The following is a 24,637-nucleotide window of genomic DNA, read 5'->3' as shown; positions in this document are numbered from 1 at the left end:
CCTAAATGAAAAGTATCTGCCACGATAACGTTTTGATATGGGACCCCTTTTGAATTGTTTTATTTTTCTAAACTCAATACACATTAAAAAAATTTGACATTTTTGTTGCAAGCTATTTAAAGGCGATCATTTTGCAATAAAAACAAAAGAGGCAGACATTTCAAAGTTTACTGAAAAGTTCTTTGCTAGGTTGAGCTCACTTGTACGGCTGAAATGTTCAAAGGAAAGAAGATAATTAACCTCGGTGCATAGTGTATTTCTGTGTAAAATAAAATAAAAACGGCCTTTTATACTCCATGGCACAGTGCAACCCAAGCCTACCTGATTTTTTCGTTATTTATCACGTAACAGTCAGTCGTTGGAATAAACTGTCTTCTATTATAAAGGTTTTGTAGTTATAAACAGTTTTTTTAACCAAAAAGACACCGCAATTGTAAATCTGCGCTGTGCCGGAAGTTGTTCAACTGATTTCCGCTACTTTGATAGTGGTGGAGAGGCGCGTGAAGAGAATACTGAAGGGCATTTGTGTGAAGCAAGACATACATGTATATGAAAGGAAGTGATTATTCGCACGTAATTAGGGAGGGGTTAGGATTGTGGTTGCAGATAGGGCTAAAATACGTGCGTGCAAAGCAGCGTCGTGCATCTTGGATTTCCATCCATTTTTGTGCTGATCGCTCAAACATTCGTGAGAACATGATAAGCTTTTGAATGGGGCTGCAGCACCAATTAGATTTTCTTTTAAACAAACTGTGCATTTAATACATTTCTCTCCCACGACATACTTTTTATTCTGTTCTAAATAAAGGCGGATTAAGGAAAATCGAGTATTATTAAATTCTTGTACAGCCAACAAGGTTAAACAAGTCATTTACAGCTTGAAAGTGCAGGAACTTCCTTGTTGTGACGCTTCACGTTTGATTAGACTTTTAAAGAACACTCGACATTTTTGTTAAACTACAGTTTTCTTGTTTATTTTTCATTTGCATTTCCTTTTTTATGTGTTTGCAGTTGCTGTTCTTTATTTTGTTTTATTTATTTTTTGCTACAATGGAGGTTCTCGGCCACAACGGGTCAAAAAATCATGTCACGTTCTCAACAAAACTAAATCTGTGCTTTCATTGTAATCTGAGAGTACAGTCAACTATTTCATAACCCACTGTTTATGGAAAATATGTGATCTGATGAAAGAGGCTGTTGGATCAAAGTTCACTCTTTTTTATGAAGGAAATACAATTTGTAACAGCAGGGTAAAACTCCTCAATGTCGTTGAGTTTTACAGAACAAAGTTGCATTAAAACATGATTACCTGGTATTAGCAGCAACAACAGGCTATTTTTTTAAGAAAACTGGCAGCACAACTTTCATTCTGGTGTCTCTGTGCAGATGTTAAACTCTGGAAGAAAACTTTAGTTAAAAGGTTTGCATAAAAAATTTGCAGCCTTTAAATCAAGAAGGTTCTTTGTAAAATAACATTTCAAATAGGTTGAAGTTGTGATGAATATTTGAAAACTTGAGTTCTGTCTTACAATTTATTGTTTTCTTTTTGACAAAGTACATCGGTTTAAGATGAATTTAACTTACATTGCAGCAGGCTTCACCTTCTAAGAATATAGGTTGCATTTAAAACAAGTCAAGGTGAAAACTGATTTTTTTTTCAAACTGCATCATCTATAAAGCAGCATAAAAACCCTTAAAAATTTAAATCAAACTTATCAAAGTAGATCTGGTTTTTAAAAATTACCTCAAGTACTACAGTGTAAGAGATTTGGATATGAACTTCAAACTGAAAGCATTTGACTGCAAGTCTATTTGTCCAAAAAATAAATTAAAAAGATACGAAAACACAATGCTAAACTAGTTCAATGGTTAATTTGTATTATTTGATTTTAAAAAAGAGGGTAAATCTGGACTTTGTTTTTTTAGTTTGAAGATATTTTGCCCCAATAACTGACAATTGTCTTTGACTGAAAACTAACTTCAAAAGAGCCCTTTTTCACAACATTTTTTCTGAACCAGAATAAAGGAACCATCAAAGAGATAAAGCATTTTGTGGGATACTAAGTATTCACAAATGTGTAATATTGTAGAAAATGTATATTTGAGATGTCTGAAGCACTGATCACTTTTGCTCAAAAGTCAGTTATTGCTTTGATCAACTTCTTTTGTAACATGACAAATACAATTCAAACAAGTTAGAAAGGAATATTTATTTACATTATGATGAATCGCATCCTCACAAACCATTAAAACCGACATATACCACAGATGATTGTTTTTTATTACTCTTTGAAACAAAGCAGAAAAAGGTCAAAACAACATATATCCAATGTTAAAATTTATACGAGTCAAGAGAAATAAATAATAACAGCAACAAAATGAAATAAATATGTAATACTAAAGGCCATTTAAGAACAAAATTTGATAAAAAACTGTCAACAATAAAATTATTGGGAACTAAAAGAAAAATCAATATTGTAACAGAAAATGTGAAAACGTTAGTGAAGCAGATTGAAGGAAACAAAAACTCTTTGAAGTGATAATTGAAAGAAATCTTTTAGAAATGCCGTCAAACGGCTCGCAGCTTCACAGTACCATAAAGATTAAAATTCTGTCTATTCGCTCTGCATGCCTCCCCTTTGCTTTTTTATTTTATTTTTGTCGGGGAAGGGGTTCAATGAATGAGTCTCTTTCTACTGTAGGTCTTTCCTGTTCTTGAGTGTCTGTCTGGCGGATTGGAGTCAAAGAGGTCCACTGCATCTGTTTCAGCGTTCTCTGAAGCCGCTTCTTCTGTAAAACAATAAAGCAGAATCCTTAGAGATGGATATCAAAACTTCACCTGTTTATGGTACCAAAGTCCAGATAAGAGGAAAACAACACACCTTTAGAAAAAAAAGATTTTGTTAGACCTTTTACATTTTCCTTATACCTTTCAAAAGGTAGATGTTGTGACTCACCATACAGCACAAAGACAAAAAGTAATGTCATAACAGCTTTTGTGTTAGAAACTAACATTTTCAAGTTCATCATCTCAAATTTTTGTGCAAATACTTTTATTTCTTTCCAGCCTAAACAGACTTTATACGACATTTACATCAACATCAAGGTTCAAGTGACTACTTCCAAAGAAAAGACTATGCAAACAAGTGTAAATGCCCGTTTTGGGCTTCCACGTTCAAAACTCTTGCGTTTACGAGTAGGTCCACAAGTTTTAGGTCAGTTTTTCGCACTTTACGTACAAAATATGCGTCTATTGAACGTGGGTTGAAAGTTAAACCAGTTGAACGGTGACCAATCAGGGAAGGAGGATGTTTTGCTTCAGTGTATTGTTAGTAGAAGCTGAGGAAATCCACAGTTTGCTTGTATTCTGAGGGCAGATTGGTGTCCAAGCATCACTTACGTTTATAGTTGGATCTCTTCGGATGACTGGAGCCTGGTCTGCTCTTAAACAGGAGCGGGGACTGAGTGAGGGCCAAAATACCACTGGCTGTCACTGGCTTCATCTTCTTTGAACTGGGAGGAGTCTCTATCGCTGAAATACAGAATAAAGACAAATGAACTGCAAAAACTGGACCTTAAGATGAAGGTCATATTTTTCTTTATTCAATGATTGAATAAAACATAATTAGATAGTAAATCCTAAAACACTTCCCCATCTTTGAACAATTTCACTATCATGCAAAATAAACTTTTTGAGCTTTAAACTATATTATAATGTTAATTCCTCACAGAAAAAAAACACAAACTTTATTTCACTCCATCAATGCATTTCAGAGCCCTCCTTTTTTCCTTTTATATGCACAATATGCTCGTCCATCTTTGCAAAAGTTTGGATGTTGTTTGTTTTTGTGGGCGACACGCTGCTGAGGCCGGCTCTACATTAATGTTAAGTAATGGGCGACACCCACACGGAGAGAAAGGCGGTCCCTCAGAGATCGAGTCATGCTTCTGGATAGGAAAATGAGCTGCAAAAATAACTAATATTACATTAAAATTTGTTCTTTAGTGTGCCACAGGTAATATATTATGTCTGGATATAGTTTACTCTGAAAGGTTTAAGAATTGTATGACACAAGCCCTTTAAAGTTGAGATCTTTCAGTGGTCTTTTGATTATGATAAGGGTTGTTGCAGCTTCACAGTACCAAATGTGTGTGTTTTTTAAGGACAGTGTCTGCATAGCAACAGTAGTTCATTAGAAAGTTGCCCCCAAGTCGCTGGTGAGACTGTTGGCACAGAGCAATCACCCCTCCCCTCCCCATTTCTGAGAGCTCTCTGTTGACAAACTTTCCCGCTAGCATACAGCCCCTCACACCACCAACCTAACATTACTGGTGCACCCAAAATGGCGAAAAAAGAATTCATTTTTTTTACATATGTCCTCCATCATGGGAAAATGCCACAAGAATATGTAAATCAAAAAACAAAAACACAAGACATTTTTACCAAATTAAAAAAAAATCAGACTACTTTTTTTTTAAATTACATGCCTGAATAATTTTTAGATCATCACCACACATCAGTAACGTGATTTAGTCTAAGCCACTCTTTTGTGTTTGCTTCTTTGACCCATCTAAAACTTTAACCATTGTGATAATAAATGTTAGACTCACTTGTTTTAGAATCTCCATTTTCATGGGACCAGAAGACAGAATCCATCCCCTGAGGGTTGGAGCCAGTCTGCTCTGCCAGTTTTTCTGTCCAGTACAAATTCTCCTGTGGTGAAACGGGAGATGTAGCAGCTCCACATGAGACCATTGGTTTGGAAGACGGTACCATTTTATCTGCATTATTGTCAGAAGGTTCATCATTGTCCTCAATGTCCTGCAACCTCCCAACGCCAAGTTCGGCCTCTTCCAGCAACTCCTCCAGCTGAGGGTCAACCTTCAGCGGTCGATCTTTACCTCCAGTGGTTACGATGTTGGGTCTCTTCCTGCGGGGCCAGCTGTTCAGATTGTCTGTAGTGACTTTTCCCACACACTGAGGTGAAGGAGTAAGGGGAATCACGTCTGCAACTGCTACTGGGGACATTGCAACTGCAGGGAGGCGGGTCGGGGTGTAAGACTGACAGATGTACGTCTGCACACCTACACCTTTCAATGGTGTAGTCTTGGCTGGCGTGGCGTGAGCACAGACAGTTGGCGAGACACAACCAGGATCTTTGTGCTTAGTTAATAGAGCCAAGGGGCTTTCAAAGTAAGGTTTTGAACCTCCAAAAGGGCTCCGAGTCCCTACAGGTGGACTTCCATCTGATGAAAAGTCAGTGCGCTTTATTTTAAGCTTAGGGAGGCCCGATGTTTGCATTTCCAGTTCTACTTGATAGGTAAGAGGACTTCCCTTTTGCTGCGCGAGTCTTCTGGGACCTCTAGGGGTGGAGAATCGAGGGAATTCATTACTGTAACCTAAACGAGCAGCAGCCTCTCTCTGTTGGCGGTCTGGAGTTTGTCTAAAGCCATAGCTCCTGCTTGGTGTCCCAGCGAGTGCAACTCTATGTTTAGGGGATTTTAATTTTGAAAGACAGTCTTCTGACACCGAAGGCTTTCTTGAAAAACTAATGTTCATCTTGAGTCCTCCATTAAATTGAGACTTTACAACTGCAGCATCAATAATATCCAAACTATCACTGCTGGTTGTTGCAGAGTTTCCTTGAGAAGAATTGTTTTCCTGAGAGTCTGTGTGGAAACTGGAGTCCGTCTCAGACGAATGAGAGGCTTCTTCTTGTAAACCCAAGTTGATGTTCTCTTCCACAAAGTTCTCAACAGGCTCTGGTTTTAAATTGTGCATAGATTTTCTTCTAAATTGAAGTGATTCCATTTTCTTCTTGAGTAAAGACAGTGAACCCTCTGAAGTATCGGCATCTTTTTGTGGTGACTTCAATGGAAAAATTCTTGAGGAATGTTTTCCAGGAGTTTGCCCTGATCGAGTAATCATCTGTCGTCCAGGACTGGGGGTCTTGGTAGGATTGCTATCTCTAGAATGAGGTGATTGACGTTGGTCTAAGGGCGAGGTTGACAGAGGAGGAGACATTTCAAGAGGATTAAAATTGTCGTCTTTCTTGGGTGTTTCAGTCCTGCCAGGCTTTTCAAGTAATGTTGAAGTTTTCTCTGGGGTCAAAAAAGCCTCATCAGGCATCCTCACTAGTTTAACTTGACAGATTTTTGTTGGGGTTGTAAAAATGTCTCTTGTAGTGTTTAAGCTTTGGACAGGACTGCTGAGCTTGCTGGGTGTTTTCAGTATTCCAAAACAACTGGGAGCTGAAGTTTTAGGCGACTCTGGTACTTTGAAGGATGAAACATTTTCACATTTTTTCAGTTTTTGAGGAGAAGGAGACCAGGTGACACTTTTCTTAGGAGTCCTGAAAACCTGATTTCTGCGCAAACACATTGAAGAGGAGTAGTCATCACTTTTTACTGGAGTCTTGAGGATACTTTTCAAAGGGCTTTTCATGGGGCTCTGCTTTAAAGGCGTATCTACATCTAGAGGTGTTTCAGCTGGAGATCTGAAAGGACTGTTCCTCAATGTCATAGCAAGACCAGAGGAGCCTTCTGCTGGAGTCTCTGCACCTGAAGATGTATGCATCCTGGTTGAAAGTCTCCTTTCAGGGGTTTTTGGAGTACAAGGAGTCCCGAGAGCATAACAATCGATAACAGCTGCTCCAGATCTGTTTGGTGACTTGGTTGGAGTTTTGTTTGGACTCTAAAATAAAAATAAACAAAAATGCATTAGTCTTCCAAACATAATTTAACTTAACTAAAATGAATACACTAATCAGAATAAGTAAGGGATAGTGTGACTTTAGGAAGTAGGAGTGCCTCATATGGTATGTCCAGCAATGTCCCCTGACCTGAACACCATAGAGCTTTTCTGAAACCAGTTGAAGCAAAGAATGGATGATGGTACCCCATCCCCAAGTGACCTGGCATAACCACATGTAGCACATATGAAACAGTGGAATGCATTGCCTCGGAACAACATCATGAGCCTACGAGTAGGATGAGACGTGGCTGTCAAGCTATCATTGCAGAAAATAGTGGAAATTCCTGCTATTGACTAGGGCTGGGATGATAAAATCAATTACTGTATTTTCTGGACTATAAGCCGCTACTTTTGTCACCAACTTTCGACCCTGCGGCTTATTCAATGATGCGGCTAATTTATGCCTTCATTTAATGCCGCCAGGTGCGCTCCGGGAGCCTCAGAGGGGAGACTGCCTGCATAATTCTAAGTCTAGCAACAAGCGTGATTGTTTTGACACACACACAAGCAGCCAAACAGCATGGACCTCACTTCAGTTGTTAGACACTTAACCCTCCTGTTATGTTCATTTGTGAGGAACGGATATGATGTTCCCGGGTCAATTTGACCCGGTGCATGTTTTATTAATTAAAAAATGTCTGAAACTAGAAAATCCTAACAAGCAGTGTGAATATATCATCACTAACTCCATTACCAATTATTCTTTCAAAAACTTAGTTAAAATAATGTTTTTTTTTACCACTAACAGGAAGTGGTTCAATTATTTGATAATTCACTAGTTTTTCTTAAAAATATACATGTTCAAACTTTTTTTGAATTTTTCACTACTGTATTACTTTTAAAAGACTAACATATAAAATACAATAGTTTTACATAACATTGAAACATAATCTTGAAATTTTGTTTTACATACATGCACTGTGAACTAGAAAAAAACAAAATCACAATACAGCAGACAAGCAATTGCAATATGAAGTTGTGTGTGTGTACATCTACACAGCACAAGAGTGACAAGTCATCACACTGTGCTTTGTGCAAATTAATTTTGCACATTTCGCACAGGTCACACTTGTCTTGACCTGGATCCTGTCTCCGGCTCGTCTCGCGCCCCCAGCCGTCCCCCCAACTCCATCTGGATGAAGCTCGTCTGCTGGACTTTAAATATGTAGTTGTAGGGTTTGATAAATTAATTCTTCTCTATGAGTTCTGGTAAATCGCCTGTCCGTCCTGGGGGAGGATCCCTCCTTCATGTGGACACCCCTGAGGTTTCTTATTTTTTTCCGGAATCCATTTTTTTTATTAGGAGTTTTTCCTTACCGCGAAGGGGGGTCTAAGGGCAGGGATGACAGTTTAGTTTAGTTTTCTTAGTTAGTTCAATTTAGTTTTTTCCTATTGAATTCTATGTATTCATGATCCTTTTTATTTTATGTTTTACTTTTTCAATTACCAATACAAAGCCCATTGAGATGACAGTTGTTGTGAATTTGGGCTGTACAAATAAAATGGAACGGAATTGAATTGAATTAGATTGAGTTGAATTGAATTGACAGTCACATGAGTCACTGCCATCCTGGTGGGCCCTGGCACTGTCTTTTTTATGTTTTCTGAAGACAGGTTTGTCTGACACATATTTGAGGATGAAGGCCAATATATTTCACCATTCTTTGACATGAATGTCTTGCTTGGAGGAACAGGAATAGCAATTCCTTCATCCGTTTCAAAATCAGAATCATTAGAATCAGAATTTAGCTCAAGATAGTCTTCTTCTGAACATGATCAGTGATGCCTTCCAGAGCCTCCTGGATTGTCATCTTTCTGCTTCTGCTGCTCATTTTGTAAAGGTCTGCCTGTGTAATGTTGGAAGGACTCCCATGCAGAGAATCTTTTATATGTTTAGGCCCTCCCCTGTGGAGTGTCCACTGAATCTGGGTTGAGTTTTCGTACGAGAACATAGATGGTTCCTGTCAAAAGTCATAACAACTATGCACCTGTGTGTGTGCGTTTGTGTGTGTGTGTGTCTATGTGTGTGATTGGGTTTAAATATGTCTCACAGCTGCAAAGAAAGCAATACTACTTATAATAAGACATCCTTGTACCTCCATTTTGACTGCCGGGTCAAATTGACCCGAACATCATCTATGTTATATAACATGCAGGGGGGGGGGGGGGTTGCATATATGTGAGATGAACCATTTTCATAATATCTGTTGATTACGCTAATTAAGGCAAGCAGAAGAAGTTTCATGCTGAGAAAATAATTTAAACTATTTTTTCTAGATGTTCAAACTTTAAAACGGGTCAATTTGACCCGGAACATAACAGGAGGGTTCAGTCATGGTCCAATAAAATAAACACCCATGCCCAGCCGCATCCCACAATCCTTTGGTACCATTATACCCAACGTGCATGTGACTGCCACTACAAAATGACGCAGTTTTCAAGTTAAAAGCAATCGTTAAAAGCAGTGTAAAAAATCCACCATCACCAACGGGTTTGGAAAAGCCGGTCTGTTGCGTGCCAGAAGTTTCCTTCACTGTTGTGGAGAGCTGCGTAGAGTGCGCATAGGCGCGTGCCGCGCGCACTTATAACTCACTGCTGCTCTCTTTTACTGGTATGTTTTTTTAACCAGCCCTGTTATTTCCACATTGCTGCCGTGTTACTGCCTGAAGGAGGGGAGAGCTGCTCTGCTGCAGCTCCCTGGTCTTTCTTAAACACGCATGCAGTTTCAGCACATATACATCCTCAATCTACAACACAGTTTGTCGAACTGGGGGTTAGCCCCGCCTTAAACCCCTAAGACCCATGGGAAGTGGGGAATCTGAGTGTGAATTTCCACACCGTAAGTCCACCTGTGAGCTGAAGTGAGGTCCATGCTGTTTGGCAGATATGGGTGTGTTCAAATAAATAGCATAAACTACTGGTTACTCCTCCCTCTCTGAGACTACTGTGGTCTCAGTGACACTGCCAAATGAATAGCCACAACATGCGGCTTGTATACAAGTGCGGCTTGTGTGAGTAAAAAGTGGTTAATCCTCATTAAATTGGGAAGGTGCGGCTTGTTAATCAACCCGGCTATTACTGTAATCGATCTGAATCGATCAAAGCTTAATAGATCAATAATCGATCCATAAAAGTAGAGATCAATCTTTTATGCTTTTCCTTTTCCGATGACCTGACACATAACAGCAGTAAAGCTAAAGTCCACTAACATATTATACTAACATATGATACTAACATATAATGGAATTTCTAATAGGACGGCTAATGCTAACGCTTGGTCAACCTAAACGTACAGTGATCCCTTGCTATAACACGGTTTACTTTTCACGGTTTCGCTACTTCACGGATTTGCATCGTGCATTATGTTCTGCATTCTGATTGGCTAAAAAGTCACTCCACTTCTTCTCTACCTGTGCGTCAATAATGTTGCAGTTTAATATGTAAAGGTACGTAAATCAGCTTGCCAAATTTACAACACGTACATGCAAATTCTCTTGCAATTTCCAGTTTCTCTAAAACCCAAAGAAAAAAGAGTGACAACAACTGCCTATCACTATGCTCTTTCCCCCCAAACAAACACAGCTGCACCGCGGGCTTCAACAGAAGAAAACACTGCAGAGCGGAGTCAGGATGCAGCGGCTCAGTCTGTAGAGCAGTGAAATAAACCCGAGTCACTATTTGTCCCACTGTACTTTGTATTTTATTCATAATCATTTTACATTTTCTCCCGTTTAATCCAATTACTCTCGGGTCGCGGTGGGCGGGGCTAATCTCTGCAATTTGAAGCCTTCTGTTCACATTGATGATTAAAATTATTATTTGACAGTACAGTACAGAAGTTATTTGTTAAAAAACTTTTCCAAAGTACTTTTATTTGTGAAACAAATGCTTGAGCCTGTAAAATGGTTTGTTCTTTCTTTTCAATGTATAATAGACTTTTTAATTGTATAATACTTGTTAAAAAAACAGAAGATTCTACTTCACGGATTTTGCCTATCACGGGTTCTTTTTGGAACGTAACCCCCGCGATAAACAAGGGTTTACCGTACATTGTTGACTAGATGAACAGCTTTATGTCCGCACAGGCATGAATTTGCCAAACTCTTTTAAGGAAACTTTGTTTTTTAAGTAGCCATTTGTGGTCTAAAGCACAATTTCTGCACAAATCATCTGGAATAAAATGTAATGCTTTAGTGCCACCTAGAAGCCAAACTGAAACGCCCCCCAGGAGAACATTTATTTCTGTAATATGAGCTAGTTTAGAGCCTTTACGATGTTAATGATCTGCACATTTTTGTTGGAGCTTCTCTGTTTGAGATACTATGAAACACTGTACAGTGTTAACAATCTCATTGGTGTATTATTTCACCAATACATGTTACACTGTGGGAACTGTATCAGATAAATATGAATATCTATAAAACAAACCGTAGATTATTAATGTATGTCTACACAAATATGTCCAAATGTGTAAACAGTGTAAATTCAATATTGAGTTGAATCAAGTGGATCGAAAGAATCATGAATCGAATCAAACCGATTATGGAAATTATTGGTGAATCTCAACCCTTGTATTGACATGGTTGATTATTATTATTTGGGGCTATTATATTATTCTATTAATTTATGGTGTAATAAGTATCAAATTAATGTAAATGTTGTTTCTTCTCGTTCATCATTAGTAATATCAAAACATTGACACATTTCATTAATATTCAAACCAAATAGGAAAAGCACTAATCTAAATAATAATATCCCTAACTTATTGTGAGCAGTGTATTTTTTTCCAAATTAGAAATTCACTAAACATTTCTCTGCATTCCTTAATGTTTACATGAAATATTTACCTCAAAAACACTGGAGCCTGTGGAAAGTCGAGACCTGGTGGTTCTGGTTGCTACATGCTGGTCACGGCCAGGAGATTCAGCAGCTCCAAAGAGAAGTCGCAGTGGAGACTTGACTGTTTTTACGTTAACCTCACAGGCTTTGGCGTCACTGAGGCAAAGCTGCGATGATGAAAGAGCTCTGTCCAGGTTACGAGAGCGAGACTGAGAAGATGAGTAGAAAGTGCTGGAGTGTCTTCTAGAAAACGTCTGTATCCTTGGACTCCGTCTGAGCTCTGACAGCAGCAAAACACAAACAAATTGTGTCGTTTTGATATTCATAAAAATAAAATAAAATTCTTTGTTTTTAGGATGAAATGTTAATATACAGTGAAATGATGTGTGTGCAAAAGCTGCAATTGAAAAAAACAAAATAAAATAAACATTTATCCATAAATTTAAAAAACTTCACAATAGAACTTTTTTGATATCTTAAGAAAATTAAACTAGAAATGATGTAAATTCAAATTTTTATTTTTAAAACCCAATTTGTTTTCATTTATTAAGAGCTTTTGTTTTTTTTTACAAGTTATTCATTTTTTTTGTAACAATGGCAGATTATTATTATACAGAACAATTCATTGATTATGTTCCTATTTGATTCTATCGACAATAGAAAAAACCCTACAATATATAGCACCCCTCTTTCAGCAGGCTTTTTTTTTTAAATAGTAAAATAAATCCTAAAACAGACATAGATTAAGTAAATCATACATAAATGGATACACTGCGTATGGTAAAAGCAAAAACTGGGATATTAAATACCTTCTGCTGGTTTCACAGGAGATTCTTCCACAATAAAATCTTCAGAGAGGTCAGATCTCCTATAAGAATAATAAAATAATTATGGTAAATATTTTTATATCCCATTAACAAAATGTAAAAATATTTCTTGCATTTAATTGTTTTTAAACCAACCTTCCAATTTTCTGTCGATGGAGAAGCCGACTTGACACCTGCTTGTGGACGGGAGTGTCACAAACCTTCTTTGTAAGAAGCTTGTGTCTCTCTGAAATAATTACATTTACATGTCTCAAAGAGTAATTAAAGCACCATCTTTCACTCCCCTTTACAAGAAGGTTTCTACCTTCAGTGTCATCAGGCCGCTTGCGTTTCAGTCCTTCCACTACAGACACAGACTGGCTTCGGGACAATTTGGATTTTTTTGGCTGGGTAACATCTTCTTGGTTGAAAAGATTTCTTCTAACTTTGGTCACTTCTGTGGAGTAAATAAATCCACAAAAATTGTGTATTATGAAACATTGCAATAATAACTGTCATTTTGTTACTTTAAAACAATCAAATGCAGTTGAGAGTTAGAATTTGAGGATTTTCCACACTCTCCATTACTCTGGAGTGTTGACCCTAGATACTTCAAATCCTCCACCTTCTTTACCTCTTCTTCGTGTAACCTCACTCTTACACTTGGGACCCTCTCATTCCCACACATGTACTCCATCTTGCTGAGGCTAACTTTCATTCCTATGCTTTCCAGAGCAAACCTCCACCTCTTTAGCTTATCCTCCACATGTTCCCTGCTCTCGCTACAAATCACCATATCGTCTGCAAACTTCATAGTCCATGGTGATTCCTGTCTACCCTCATCTGTCAGCCTGTCCACCTTTGTAAACAGGAAGAGGTTCAGAGCTGATGCATGATGTAACCTCACATCTACCTTGAACTCCTCTGTCACCCCTACAGCACACCTCACCGCTTTCTTACAGCCTTAACCCTTGTGCTATCTTAGATGACCCCACCCTTACTTTGACGTGTTCTCCCTACCATGACAAAGGTGGATAAAGGTGGAAAGATTTCATGGAATCCATGGACACCAGTGAAGATCACAAATCATTGAAGAAAAAAGGTTCAGAGCACTGTCTAGTGGGTCTAGATGACCCAACTCCCAACGTTAAAGTGCCTAGGATAGCACAAGGGTTACAACATGTCCTGCACTGCTTTAACATACTTCCTCTCTGGTTTTCTCCACATGTACAAAGACAGTATAGCTCTCTCTGACCTTCTCTATCAACATCTTTAAAGCAAATATTGCATATGTAGTACTTTTTTCACTTTTCATCCTCTTGAATGTCCCCTTCACTTCACTCTTAATAATCTTTGTTACTTCCTGCTCCACAACAGTCCCCTCTTCTATTATTTTATCTTTGTTATTTTCTTCATTTGTCAACTCTTCAAAGTATTCTTTCCTACTTTCCATTACACTACTGTAGTGACACCTTTCAATACATTACCATCCCTATCCTTCATCACCCCAACCTGCTGCATGTCCTTCCCATCTTTGTCTCTCTGCCTTGCCAATCTGTATAAGTCAGTCTCTCCCCTCTTTCCTATGAAACAGCCATTGGCTGTAGATCAGGGAAACTTTGCACAAAACCTTGCTATGAAAGGCAAAAATTAAGTTTACAGCAACTAATACACAACCTAAATACACAATCGAATTTTACTGTAATTACAAATTTCTTAAGAGAAGCAATTTTTTGCTCTCTATACTTGTTTCTGAGCTTTGACAAAATTATCCCACAAAATTTCACCAGATTACCGTCAATTTTGCAGTACCTCAGAGGACCTGACATTTGAGAATAAAATCAAAGTATTTTGCTGCTTTAAAATCCTTGATAGTAAAACAACATCATTACCAGTCAACAACAGAATTTCATCTGTATTTTTTTATGCACATACCTTTGGTTTCTTGTTTCTGAGCTTCCACAGGAGGTTTCTCTGAAGCAACACGGCCAGGTTTGGGCTAACAGAAGTAATCAGGTAAAGCTTGTTAATTAGTCGCACAACCACGTCAGCTGACAAACTGAAGCTGGTCTCTAAACTTCTTCTACAAACATGCATTCAACAGAATCCGTGTTTTGTGTAACTATATACTTATGAGAAGTGATCTAATTTTTCAGTTTTCTCACTGCTTTTGAAGTCTTCTTGGGAATCTCCACTTGACGAAAACTCTGTGATGATTCGGTCATACTCCGATGACGGGTCAACATCCCACTTCTAATTAGAAAAATGATTTTTCAGCGTTTTTTAGACTGACTTTACAAAATATGTCTAAGCATAAATAAACCCACTAAAGTTGACTTTGACATACAGAAGAGCCAATATTATTTTAACTTAAATAATTGTTTTAAATTTTACAATTCAATTGATTATCTATAAACATGTCTTTCAGGCTTGCTGCCAGCCTTACCTTTTCCTATTGACTGTGCGATCTCTGAGGTCCTGCAGACCATCGTTACCATTAGACGCCAAGTTGGAGGCTGACATATTGGATGAGGAGACAGAGGGTGAGATGCTGTCTTTGTTGATGGATTCATCACTGAAGAAGTCAGCCGGCAAAACAGCCATCAAAGCTTCAGGCAACTGAGTTCCCAAATTGTGGTAAATGTTTGCAAGATCTCTGGGAACTGAATTCAAATACCTGTGCAGAGAAACAATGTTTTTAGTTCTTTTGAAATTATTTTTTCGATAAATATCAGCGTTATCGTTACATTTTAACAGAATGAAATAATAAATGAACCCAATCTGGTAAGTAGATTTTTGTAAGCAATTTCAAAACTCCCCCAAAAAAATTGTTTGAAGTCATGGCCAATCAGAAAACGTCAAGTATATCGACAGGCTTACCCAGGGATGACTTCATCTAGCAGAAATCTTGAAAGGAAAACCGGATCTTTTGTCAGGGAGATAACCCGAAGCATCTCAGCAGCCTATAAAAAACAGAAAATTTTAATATACACCAATAAAACTTCCATGTAAAAATTCCATGTGACAAACTCCATTTTATTTAATATTAAATGCTTCATAGCAAATGCATATCACAAAATGCTGGTATTTTCTTCTCTTTTTTTTTCTCTAACTTGTTCTGTCCAACAACTGAGCAAACGGAGGAGCGCTGAAGGCCTTTTGTGTTGGACAGGTTTTCCCATTTCAAAAAGGGGTTATGAATCTTGGGATGGCCAGGGTGTAAATTTGTATGAGCCCCTTTCTGTTTTTTTTAAATAATCTTTTATTTGTTTGTTACATTTTGTGTTTTAAGTATATATAAATTGTATTTTTATTAAAGGAGAGGGAGAGGGGGAAAGTGCGTGTGTGCATGTGAGGGGGGGGGGGGGTAGAAGAAAAGGAACTACAGAGGGAAGGGGAGAGAAAGTGAGGGGATACAAGTGCAGAGTTGCTAATTTCAATAGGTTATTATTTTAAGCTGTGAAAAATTTATTCTAGATCTGCAAAAAGGCAAATAATACATCCAAACGTGAAATTCTGACACTAAGATAAGAGATAGATATCTGTCCATCAATACACTGTGGGTTAGGAGGAGGGATAAAACAGACAGGGAGCAGTGTGCAAGTGGGGGGTGGAGATGCATGCACGCTGCCAAAGTGAACCATGTGATCATAAGGGGAACCAAATCCTTCCCAGCCAGACCAGGAGAGAGGAGGGGACCCCCGGACCAGGAGCGTCCCCAGTGACGGGACCCACGCAGCCTGAGTGGGGGAGGACCGCCCACCCACCCAGCCAGGTGGAAAGGAGGCCCCCCTACGCGCTCTAATTTAAGAGGCGTCAAAAGCAATCCCTGCAAAAACATCAGCGTCTGCCATGTATTTTTCTTCTTCATGTGTTCCTGGAGTTCCAAAATAACCTACCTCCTCAGTCATCTGATCAGAATCCAGTGAGTCAGATGGCTCTGAAGCCAACATACTGCACAGCTCCAGCCTCAGCATCACTTGAAGTTGGCACCTAAATCAGAAGGTCTGTTACCAAAACCTGAACTACACTGATGTATTTATACAGATTTAGATTATGACTCTTAAAGACAATACAAACTTAAAAAAGATTTTTTTAAACAAAATAAAAGATGGTGTGGACAAAAATATCAAACACACTTACTCTCTGACTTTGCTATCAGTGTCAGCATCTGCTCCATAAAGCTGTCTGATTGATTTGCTTGTTTTTAGGAGATGATTCTGAATAAACAAGGAGGTTTGCCCCTAAAAAGAAACAAAGAAATGTATTTATAGAGAATCACCATACTGTCTTACTGAGCTTTACTTCCAACAGCCTCTATCAAATCTGATGTTTCAGGCACCACAATAGTTTTTAATCACCCAGTAGACTCAACATTTCACCAATCAAGTTATCCAAGAATGATCTTGAATTTAACAACAGATGATCACATACAGGGTTTTCCACAATTATAGATTACAGGGCCTATACCCTGCTAAATCTTTTTTGTTTTTTTACTTAAGTGTATTATAATGTTCATTCCTCAAGAAAAGAAACCCTAAAGCGGCATCTCCGAGTATTCCTTTAAAAACCTGTACTGTGAGCACCAGACCCTCAAAACTCACGAAAACCAGTTGGTTCTCAGACGTTGCAATGTGAAGAACAGCCCCTTCCAGGAAGAGTCTGAACTACCCGCCCTCAGGCCAACACAAACATCCACTTTCTCCACGGAGCTAGCGGTGATCGGCAAAAACGCTTTCCTTTTATATGCACAATCTGCACATCCATCTTTGCAATTGTTTGGATGTTGTTTGTTTTTGGGGGCGAGAGGGAGACACGCTGCCGAGGGCAACGTCATGAAATGGTCGGCACCTACACGGAGCGAAAGGCGGTGTTTCAGAGATCAAGTCGTCTTTCTTCCTGGTTGGAAAAGAACTCCGGAAAATAACTAATATTTCATTTAAAAAAGTGTTCTTTTGTGTGCCAAAGGTAAAATATTCTCATATACATGGATATAGTTTACTATAAAAATCTTAAGAATAGCATGGTATAGGCCCTTCAAGATTACCTAAAAAAGGTTTAGAATGAAATGCGCCAAGTCTCACCTGACCAGTCAACTTTGCCTCAAGAAAAGCTTTCACAGCGGTTACTAGCTGTTGAACAACTTTCAGCAGAGATGAGTCTTTCTCTGCCACAGTCTTGTCATAGCTCGTCTTCAGGTGAGTCAGCAGCTCTGCCTCATCATTGAAACCTAAACAAGTACACGTTTATTTTGTTTTTTTAAGGGATGAGTAAAACATAATGTGATATTTTACAGTAATGGAACAATTATGTGTATTTGAAGTTAAAATAGCAGCACTCACTGACAAAACTCTGCCCTGCAGATTTTCCACGAGCACTTGTCCGTCTCTTCTCTGGTTTGTCTACCGTCCTGCTCTCAGTAGCCATCTGCTCCTCCTCAGACTGGTTCTTCTGGGCTTTTACATTCAGACGAGCCACATTCAGCATCTGCAAAGAACGACTCATCGTCTTCATCTTCTGTTTCACCGGTGTGCAATGGGCGCCACCTGGGGATGAAAAACAAGAATGAAACGAATTCCAAACATTTTTTTTATAATGATGTCAGACAGTAAGTTGGAAGTAAACAAAAATAATTTATAAGAACCTAAAAGTCTATAAAAAATGGCTTAGAAGTTCATCAACATGTAGGTATAACGTTTTTTTTTAAAAATACTCAGAATTGTTACATGGAGTTGTTCACTTACGTTTCCTCCCTCTCTTATTAACATGGTCCTGAGATGCTTGATACAGTTCAGAAAGACCACCAATCAGCTCTTGTTGAAGCAAACACGCCTCTTCTTCTTCACTCTGCTCTGGCACTGCACTCAGCAACCTATAATGATGGGAATCAAATTTAATTTGAGTTTCCTTTACAGAACGAAAGAATTTCAAAGAATCAAGATAATGAAAATTTCTATAAACTGATAAAAGTAGCAGTAAAAATTGATGTTATTAATATTGTGGACATGTGTATTTTTAACCTGTATGAAGAGCTATCAACTGGTATTTAGCTTACATGTAAATAAAAAGAAAAGAGGAAGACAAGAAACAAGCCATTCAACAGTGTTGTGAAAAGTAAAATGTAAAGTAAATTGTATGAAATTGCCATTAATGAGTTATTGCCCCTGTTACAAAAATATCCATGTAAAGAGATTTAAAAAACATGTTATACCACAAGTTGTGATGCCAGTTTTAGATATGCTTGCATTCAGCAAACAGAGTTCACATTTTTATTATAAATGGTGTCTGTCTTTGGGATGCATTGAAAGAGAAAAGCAGCTCTTCATCAGACTCTGCAATCAAAAGCTAGTTCACAGTAAACGGACAACAGAAAACTAAAATCCAGCTTTTGTACCTGAAAGACTCCATTAAATGAGAGCTCACTCCAGACAAGTCTGACAGAGGGAACCAGGTCTCCAACAAGCTTGTTGTCAGTGGGTGGCTTATTTCTTGCTGAGCCCACTCAGGGACCGGAGGATCTTGTATTTTATCTGAGAAGTAATTAAATGTACACAAATGACAATTTATCACTAATATTCAAAAATTGTTTGCTAAAATTGACTGCAAATGAGCATATAATGCATTTCTAATAAAGGACTTGGTAGACATCTGGATTCTGACCAAAAAAACAAAAACGGGAGCATTTCAGGCTGAAAATAACCCAACTCAATTCTGTAGCAGATCTTACTGTTTTTCAGTAAACAGGTGACATGTATGGCTGATATTCATGAAGTACAAAATCTTACCAATGAATAATACAATGACTTAAGCCAAGAGAATTGACAAATGATTTTGAAAACTTTAAGAAAGATTTCTTGTGTGGACAACTAACTAAAATTAGTGTTTGTTAACACAATAAATAGTGTTGTCATAACTTTATTGAGGTAAAGTTGAGAGAAAAATAAAATCATGTCCACCAAACTAAATTTGCCCATTTTACAGCTAGAGCCAAACCTCGTTAACACTCAACACCACTGTAACCTGAATACAACCACAGGGCAAGCTGTGTTGAAGTCATTTGGCTTCAATACAGCTTGAAAACATGTTTGCCAAAATAAATAAATTCAAAAGAATAAATGTGCATGTAGTAGAATATTATGTAGTGATATCAATTAATTATGACTTGTATGTGCAGCTGCATGTCAGTGTTCCTACCATTGACAGCATCTTCATCGTTGTTCATGATGTCATAAACTACTCCCAGAACACTGCTCACTACGTCTGGCAGATCAGTGGTGGTTTGAGGTGCCTCAGCATTTGTCTTCAGGAGCTGATTCTGCTGAGGGATTTCCGGCTGAAGAACAGTGAGTAGTGCTGTCGAGTGTGACAGAGGAGAAAGGACAGCCGAACACACCAGTCCACCGACATTCACCTCTGCAAGCTGAAAAAAGAAAGAAAGAAAGAAACCTAGATTAAGGTAATAAGTGATAGTCGATTTTATTCTAATAATTCTAATGTAAGTTTTTACAATTGGCATCTGTTTTGTTCATTCATTTTCTAATCTGTTTATTCCCTTTCGGGTCACAGGGCTGCCGGAGCCTATCCTGGCCACTTGTGGGCAAAGGCAGGGGGACACCCTGGACAGGTTGCAGCCTGTCACAGGTCCACAATCTCACACCCATGCACACTCACATTCACACCTGTGAACAATTTAGAGTGACCAATTAACCTATGAAGCATGTTTTTGGACGGTGGAAGGAAGCCGGAGTCCCCGGAGAAAACGCACGCATGCACAGGCACAACATGCCAACTCCACACAGAAAAGAAATGTCCCCCGTTGGTTCAGGTTCCCCAGCCAGGGGCCTTCTTGCTGTGAGGCAAGAGCACTAACCACTGCAACACCACCTTCATAATTATTGTTGAAAAAAGAAAATAACTTTATCTGGTCCTTAAAGACCCACGCTACTGAAAATCCTGATTTTGAAATTAGGCATCAGTAGTCTGTGATTGGTTTCAGGAGATAAGTGGGAGCATCATTGAGGAAAAATATATTTTTAGGCCAAATACAGCTTTTAGAGTTATAATTGTATATGTCGGTTGCAAGACAACCCCAAAAATATTGGTTTATTAATGACAATTATAACACAAATCACAATAACTCTCACCATGTTAGAATCAAGAGAAGACAGTTCCCTTAGAAGTTGTAGGAAGGCAGCAGCTTCCTGGTCGCCCTTAAGCACCCATGACTCTGTGGAGATCTGTGTCACGGACGAAGCATCGCAGCAAGGCACCAGTGCTTTGAGACACACTTCAACAGGCTCCTGGGGAATTCTCTGCCTGCATAGCACTGGCTCCACTGTGACTGCACAACTCTGTGCTATATTCCCTAGTTTTGTGAGAAATAAGACAATTATGATGGGACAAGTTTGGTCTTATGTTCAATTAATTGATTTTACATGCCTAACACAAGTACATCTCATATGAACCATGGTTTGTCTTGGCTCATATAAAGGCCAAATGTAAATTATTCGCCTACCCCCCTGGTTCCCTCCTATTACTCCAATTGTAGGGGCATTTGGAGTTGCAGTGGTTTCCGAACTTGTTTTCTTTTTAGGGTAAGGCATAGAGACTTGGGGCTGGCTATCCCTCTGCGGGGAGGGATAGCCAAGGCGGGTCGATTCCCGCCTTGCACGCCCATGAGTCGAAGTGTCCTTGGGCAAGACACTGAACCCCACTTTGCCTCTGGTGGTTGGCGGGCGCCTGTGTTTGGCAGCGGAGCGGCCACCAGTGTGTGAATGTGTGAGTAAATGTGTGTGTGACTGGGTGAACGGGTCTGTGACTGTAAAGCGCTTTGTCCTTGTAGGAAGAAAGGCGCTATAAAAGTATATGCCATTTACCATCCGCATCGCGGAAGAGAAACATTTCTTCACGTGGGTGTGCTCTGGAGCACAGAAGTTAACATGTAAATCTAAGTATAACCTTTTTTTTTGGCATGAATTTTTAAAGTTACAAAACTGATGTTCTTATGTATTTTCCGAGCGCTGGCAGCTGCGCGCTAATGTAGCTTACCGGCAACTATTGATAATGTCACTGAGTGGTAGTAACGTCCAAATTTGAACACTCTTTTTCCATAACTCTCCACTTGGAGGGCTACATGTAGGGGTAGGGAGAAGCCAGAGGGGTAGGGGGAGAATTTGGAAACCGTGATGGGTTATTATTGTCAACTGATATATGACTTTGCTTAATAATCCCCATCAATAATAATTTAAAAAATCTACTGAGGTATTTTTGTCAGTTAGGCCCACAAGAACTCCATTAGATTTAGAATTGCTTTGACTATAAGAAAGTCAAAGCAATAATGCACGTAAACATACAAATGTTCTGCAACAAACCTTGATCCCATCGAAGAACACCACGAGCTTGCTGGAAGAGACTTTCAGAGGACAGGAGGTATCCAATACTAGACTTCAATCCAAAGGCATCTTTTGCCAGTCTTGAGTCTGACTTTTGTTGACAGCAGAGATCCAACAGTGCAACGAGAGGGATTATCCTGCCACCCACCTGAGAGAGGACCCCAGCTACCTCATCAGAGCCAAGGTGGTCCTCACAGCTCACAACCTGAGACAAGGAAAATGCCCAGATAAGAACGATGTTTTGTTCTGATATTTATAAAAGATAAGAAATGTATTAAACTATGAATATTGGGGGGGGGGGGGGGTGCAATTTTAGTTGCTTTACTTTATGCACAGTTCCATCAAACAGACAAATTTGTACTACCCAAAAAGCCATTAAATAATACTTGACCAAAGAAGAATTATATTTTACAAACAGACTTCTGTTAGCTTGAAATTACTTTTTTCAAATGTGAGTTAAAAACATCAAACTTCACAGGATATGACAAGCTGTTACAATATATGCACTTTTCAACTATACACATACAAATGTCAGTGGCTATTCTTCATGTACTCCTAAAAACACTATAATGACAAAAAGATATCTACCACTGCGTATGTTTTTTTGGAAAGTGGTTTCTTTATATTAATTAGATCTGCTCACCTGATTATAGGATCTGGTGTCAATCCAATGAAGAATAACTAGCTGCTGAACCAACATGTCTTTAAGGCTCTTAGAAATAATGTGCTCTGTGGGATCCGATGATAGTTCTTTGTCTTTGAAAGACAGATAATCCATAAATTGAGCCCAGGAATTTGGGCATTGTGAGACAACAAAAACAAAGTTTTTCACACTGTTAGAAATGTCATCTTCATGTGATAGGTTGGGCTTCCCACCACGACTCGTCCTTCTGGGCCTCAGAGACAGTTTAGTTGGAGAAGTGATGTCTGGTCTGTCCCACTGGAAGTCCAGGAGCGTCTCTCTCAGTGCGTTTTGGACCAACTGACAGGGCTTCTGGCGGGTTGAACACAATTTGCCCTTCAAGTCGATCCTCGTTTCGAAGTCTTGTTCAAAGTCCTCAAATGTTTTTTGTCGAAGCTCCTTAAAATCCGAAGCCCTTGATAAAGTGTTGGAAGGACGGCTAGCCTTGGATTGAAAGAACTTGTATCCCCAACGCAACTTCTCCAGCCCAAGTTTGTATCCAAAATGCAGCAAAATGTGCAGTATTCCTCTTTTTATAAAGTCGATCTTCACATTAACTTGACTGTCTGACTCGTGATCTTCTAAGTCCACATCGATAAGAAAAACAATGTTATGTAAAGCCATCGTGAAAACAGCAGTCTAAAAATATAGCCTCAGAGCCTTAACGGACATGCCAAGAAAGGGGCTCATAGGATAAGTATGCAAAAGAGCGCTGTTTTTTTACAGTTTAATATTCACCCATTATCTGCATGTGTAGCGACAGGCGCCGTTCATCATGCCAATTTACTACATGTTTCACAAGCTAACCAAATTTAGCCAGCAATAGATTACGCTAGCTAGATATATTTTAAAGTTGCTGAAATTTTAAAAATCCACTTAAGAAAGAGTTAACACTCATCAACGAAACAATTAAAACGATTTCTGATTAAAAACGAAAAAACAACACAACCCATGAGTCCTTAAAATTGTTTAAATAGTCAGGCAACATTACCCCAAGACCAAAACACCACGAACGCCATTTTCTCCTTAATGTCTCCCTCAACCGTTGGCGCCTCTTGAACTGTGGTACAACCCGAGTCTATGATTGGTCACATTCTTGAGCTGTGCGAAAGTGATTGGTCAAAACAAAACTTGTGCCACGCCTACAAAACTTGCGTGAGTGTTTTTATTGGAGGAATACCCGTTCAGTCAAATACAGTTGTGTTATGGGAAGTGCAAAACATGACTTGCCAACAGGCCGACAGGAGGAGCCAAAAGACTGACAGGCAGCAATTGCTTTTAAATTTTAAGTGTCTTCAAAAACCAGGACAACCTTGCTGAAAATCATGGTTTATCAATATTAAAACAACAATACGTGGAAACAATCGTTAAAGCAAAATTGATAAAGTTTTTTGTAAGTAAAAAGAACTAAAAAGAAAGCAATATGAAAAATAAGATTCAAACTCTTGACCCCTAGACCACAATTCAAACGTTAGTGGTCATGGTTTGAACTTGAAAAGTTACTGTAAAAACTGTGAATGACAATTCTTTTCCATTAAATTCTGATGATCTCTGTTCTGTTATTTTTGCGCTAAATGAGAGCCACTATTCTATCTTTGTCAAAATCTAGGTTATTTGGCATTTTCTTATAATTATATTTATGATATTCAACTAAAGTACAAGTTTAAGAATTTTAAAGTTAAATGTGTGCTTCTTCTTAGATAGTTCACAAAAGGTTCTTTACATGTTCCCCTTTGGAAAGTTGAGTAATGTGAGAGAGAACATGGCATCATGATTCCATCTGACTCCTAAGCCTAAAATAGAAAAGCAGTTACTGCTGTTTTATTCATTAGTTATTAAAACTAGAGGTCTGGACAGACCAAACACAAGGTGCAAGCTATCATATTCCAATTGATAATGACTTAGATTCATGTTTTGAGTTTATGTGATGACAATACATGTGAGAATAAACAATAAAAAAACATCTTACCAAGTTCTCACATGGAAAACAAATTTTAGAATTAAGAGTAGTGGTAGATAACAAATTTTTCACGAATCAAAGTTTGTTTTTCTAACTTAATTTGTATTTAAATAAATACCAGATATCAATAAAACTGTCCTTACTTAAACTTTCAGAAGTGTTAGATTCTTAGACATTGTATTATTAACTAATGGATTAACCCAC

General features: G+C 38.5%; 1 protein-coding gene across 1 annotated transcript; it reads right to left on the bottom strand.

Moving 5' to 3' along the window:
• Nucleotides 1-2,191: 2,191 nt before the first annotated feature.
• Nucleotides 2,192-23,524, bottom strand: ticrr (TOPBP1 interacting checkpoint and replication regulator). The gene is made up of 21 exons (XM_011475797.3): nucleotides 22,435-23,524; nucleotides 21,771-21,996; nucleotides 20,544-20,764; nucleotides 19,594-19,819; nucleotides 18,794-18,929; nucleotides 18,144-18,271; nucleotides 17,742-17,945; nucleotides 17,484-17,629; nucleotides 16,543-16,643; nucleotides 16,299-16,392; nucleotides 15,280-15,362; nucleotides 14,846-15,076; nucleotides 14,565-14,652; nucleotides 14,335-14,398; nucleotides 12,725-12,856; nucleotides 12,556-12,646; nucleotides 12,403-12,461; nucleotides 11,602-11,873; nucleotides 4,612-6,694; nucleotides 3,401-3,532; nucleotides 2,192-2,790 (listed from the first exon to the last, which is right to left on the bottom strand). Exons 1-21 carry the CDS (start codon nucleotides 23,095-23,097, stop codon nucleotides 2,675-2,677), a joined length of 5,496 nt encoding a protein of 1,831 aa, XP_011474099.1. The 5' UTR covers nucleotides 23,098-23,524; the 3' UTR covers nucleotides 2,192-2,674.
• Between the last annotated feature and the right edge of the window lie 1,113 nt (nucleotides 23,525-24,637).

This window comes from Oryzias latipes, chromosome 6 (assembly GCF_002234675.1).
Source record: "Oryzias latipes chromosome 6, ASM223467v1".
NCBI classification, from domain to species: domain Eukaryota; kingdom Metazoa; phylum Chordata; class Actinopteri; order Beloniformes; family Adrianichthyidae; genus Oryzias; species Oryzias latipes.
This window is presented reverse-complemented; position numbering and strand designations above follow the sequence as displayed.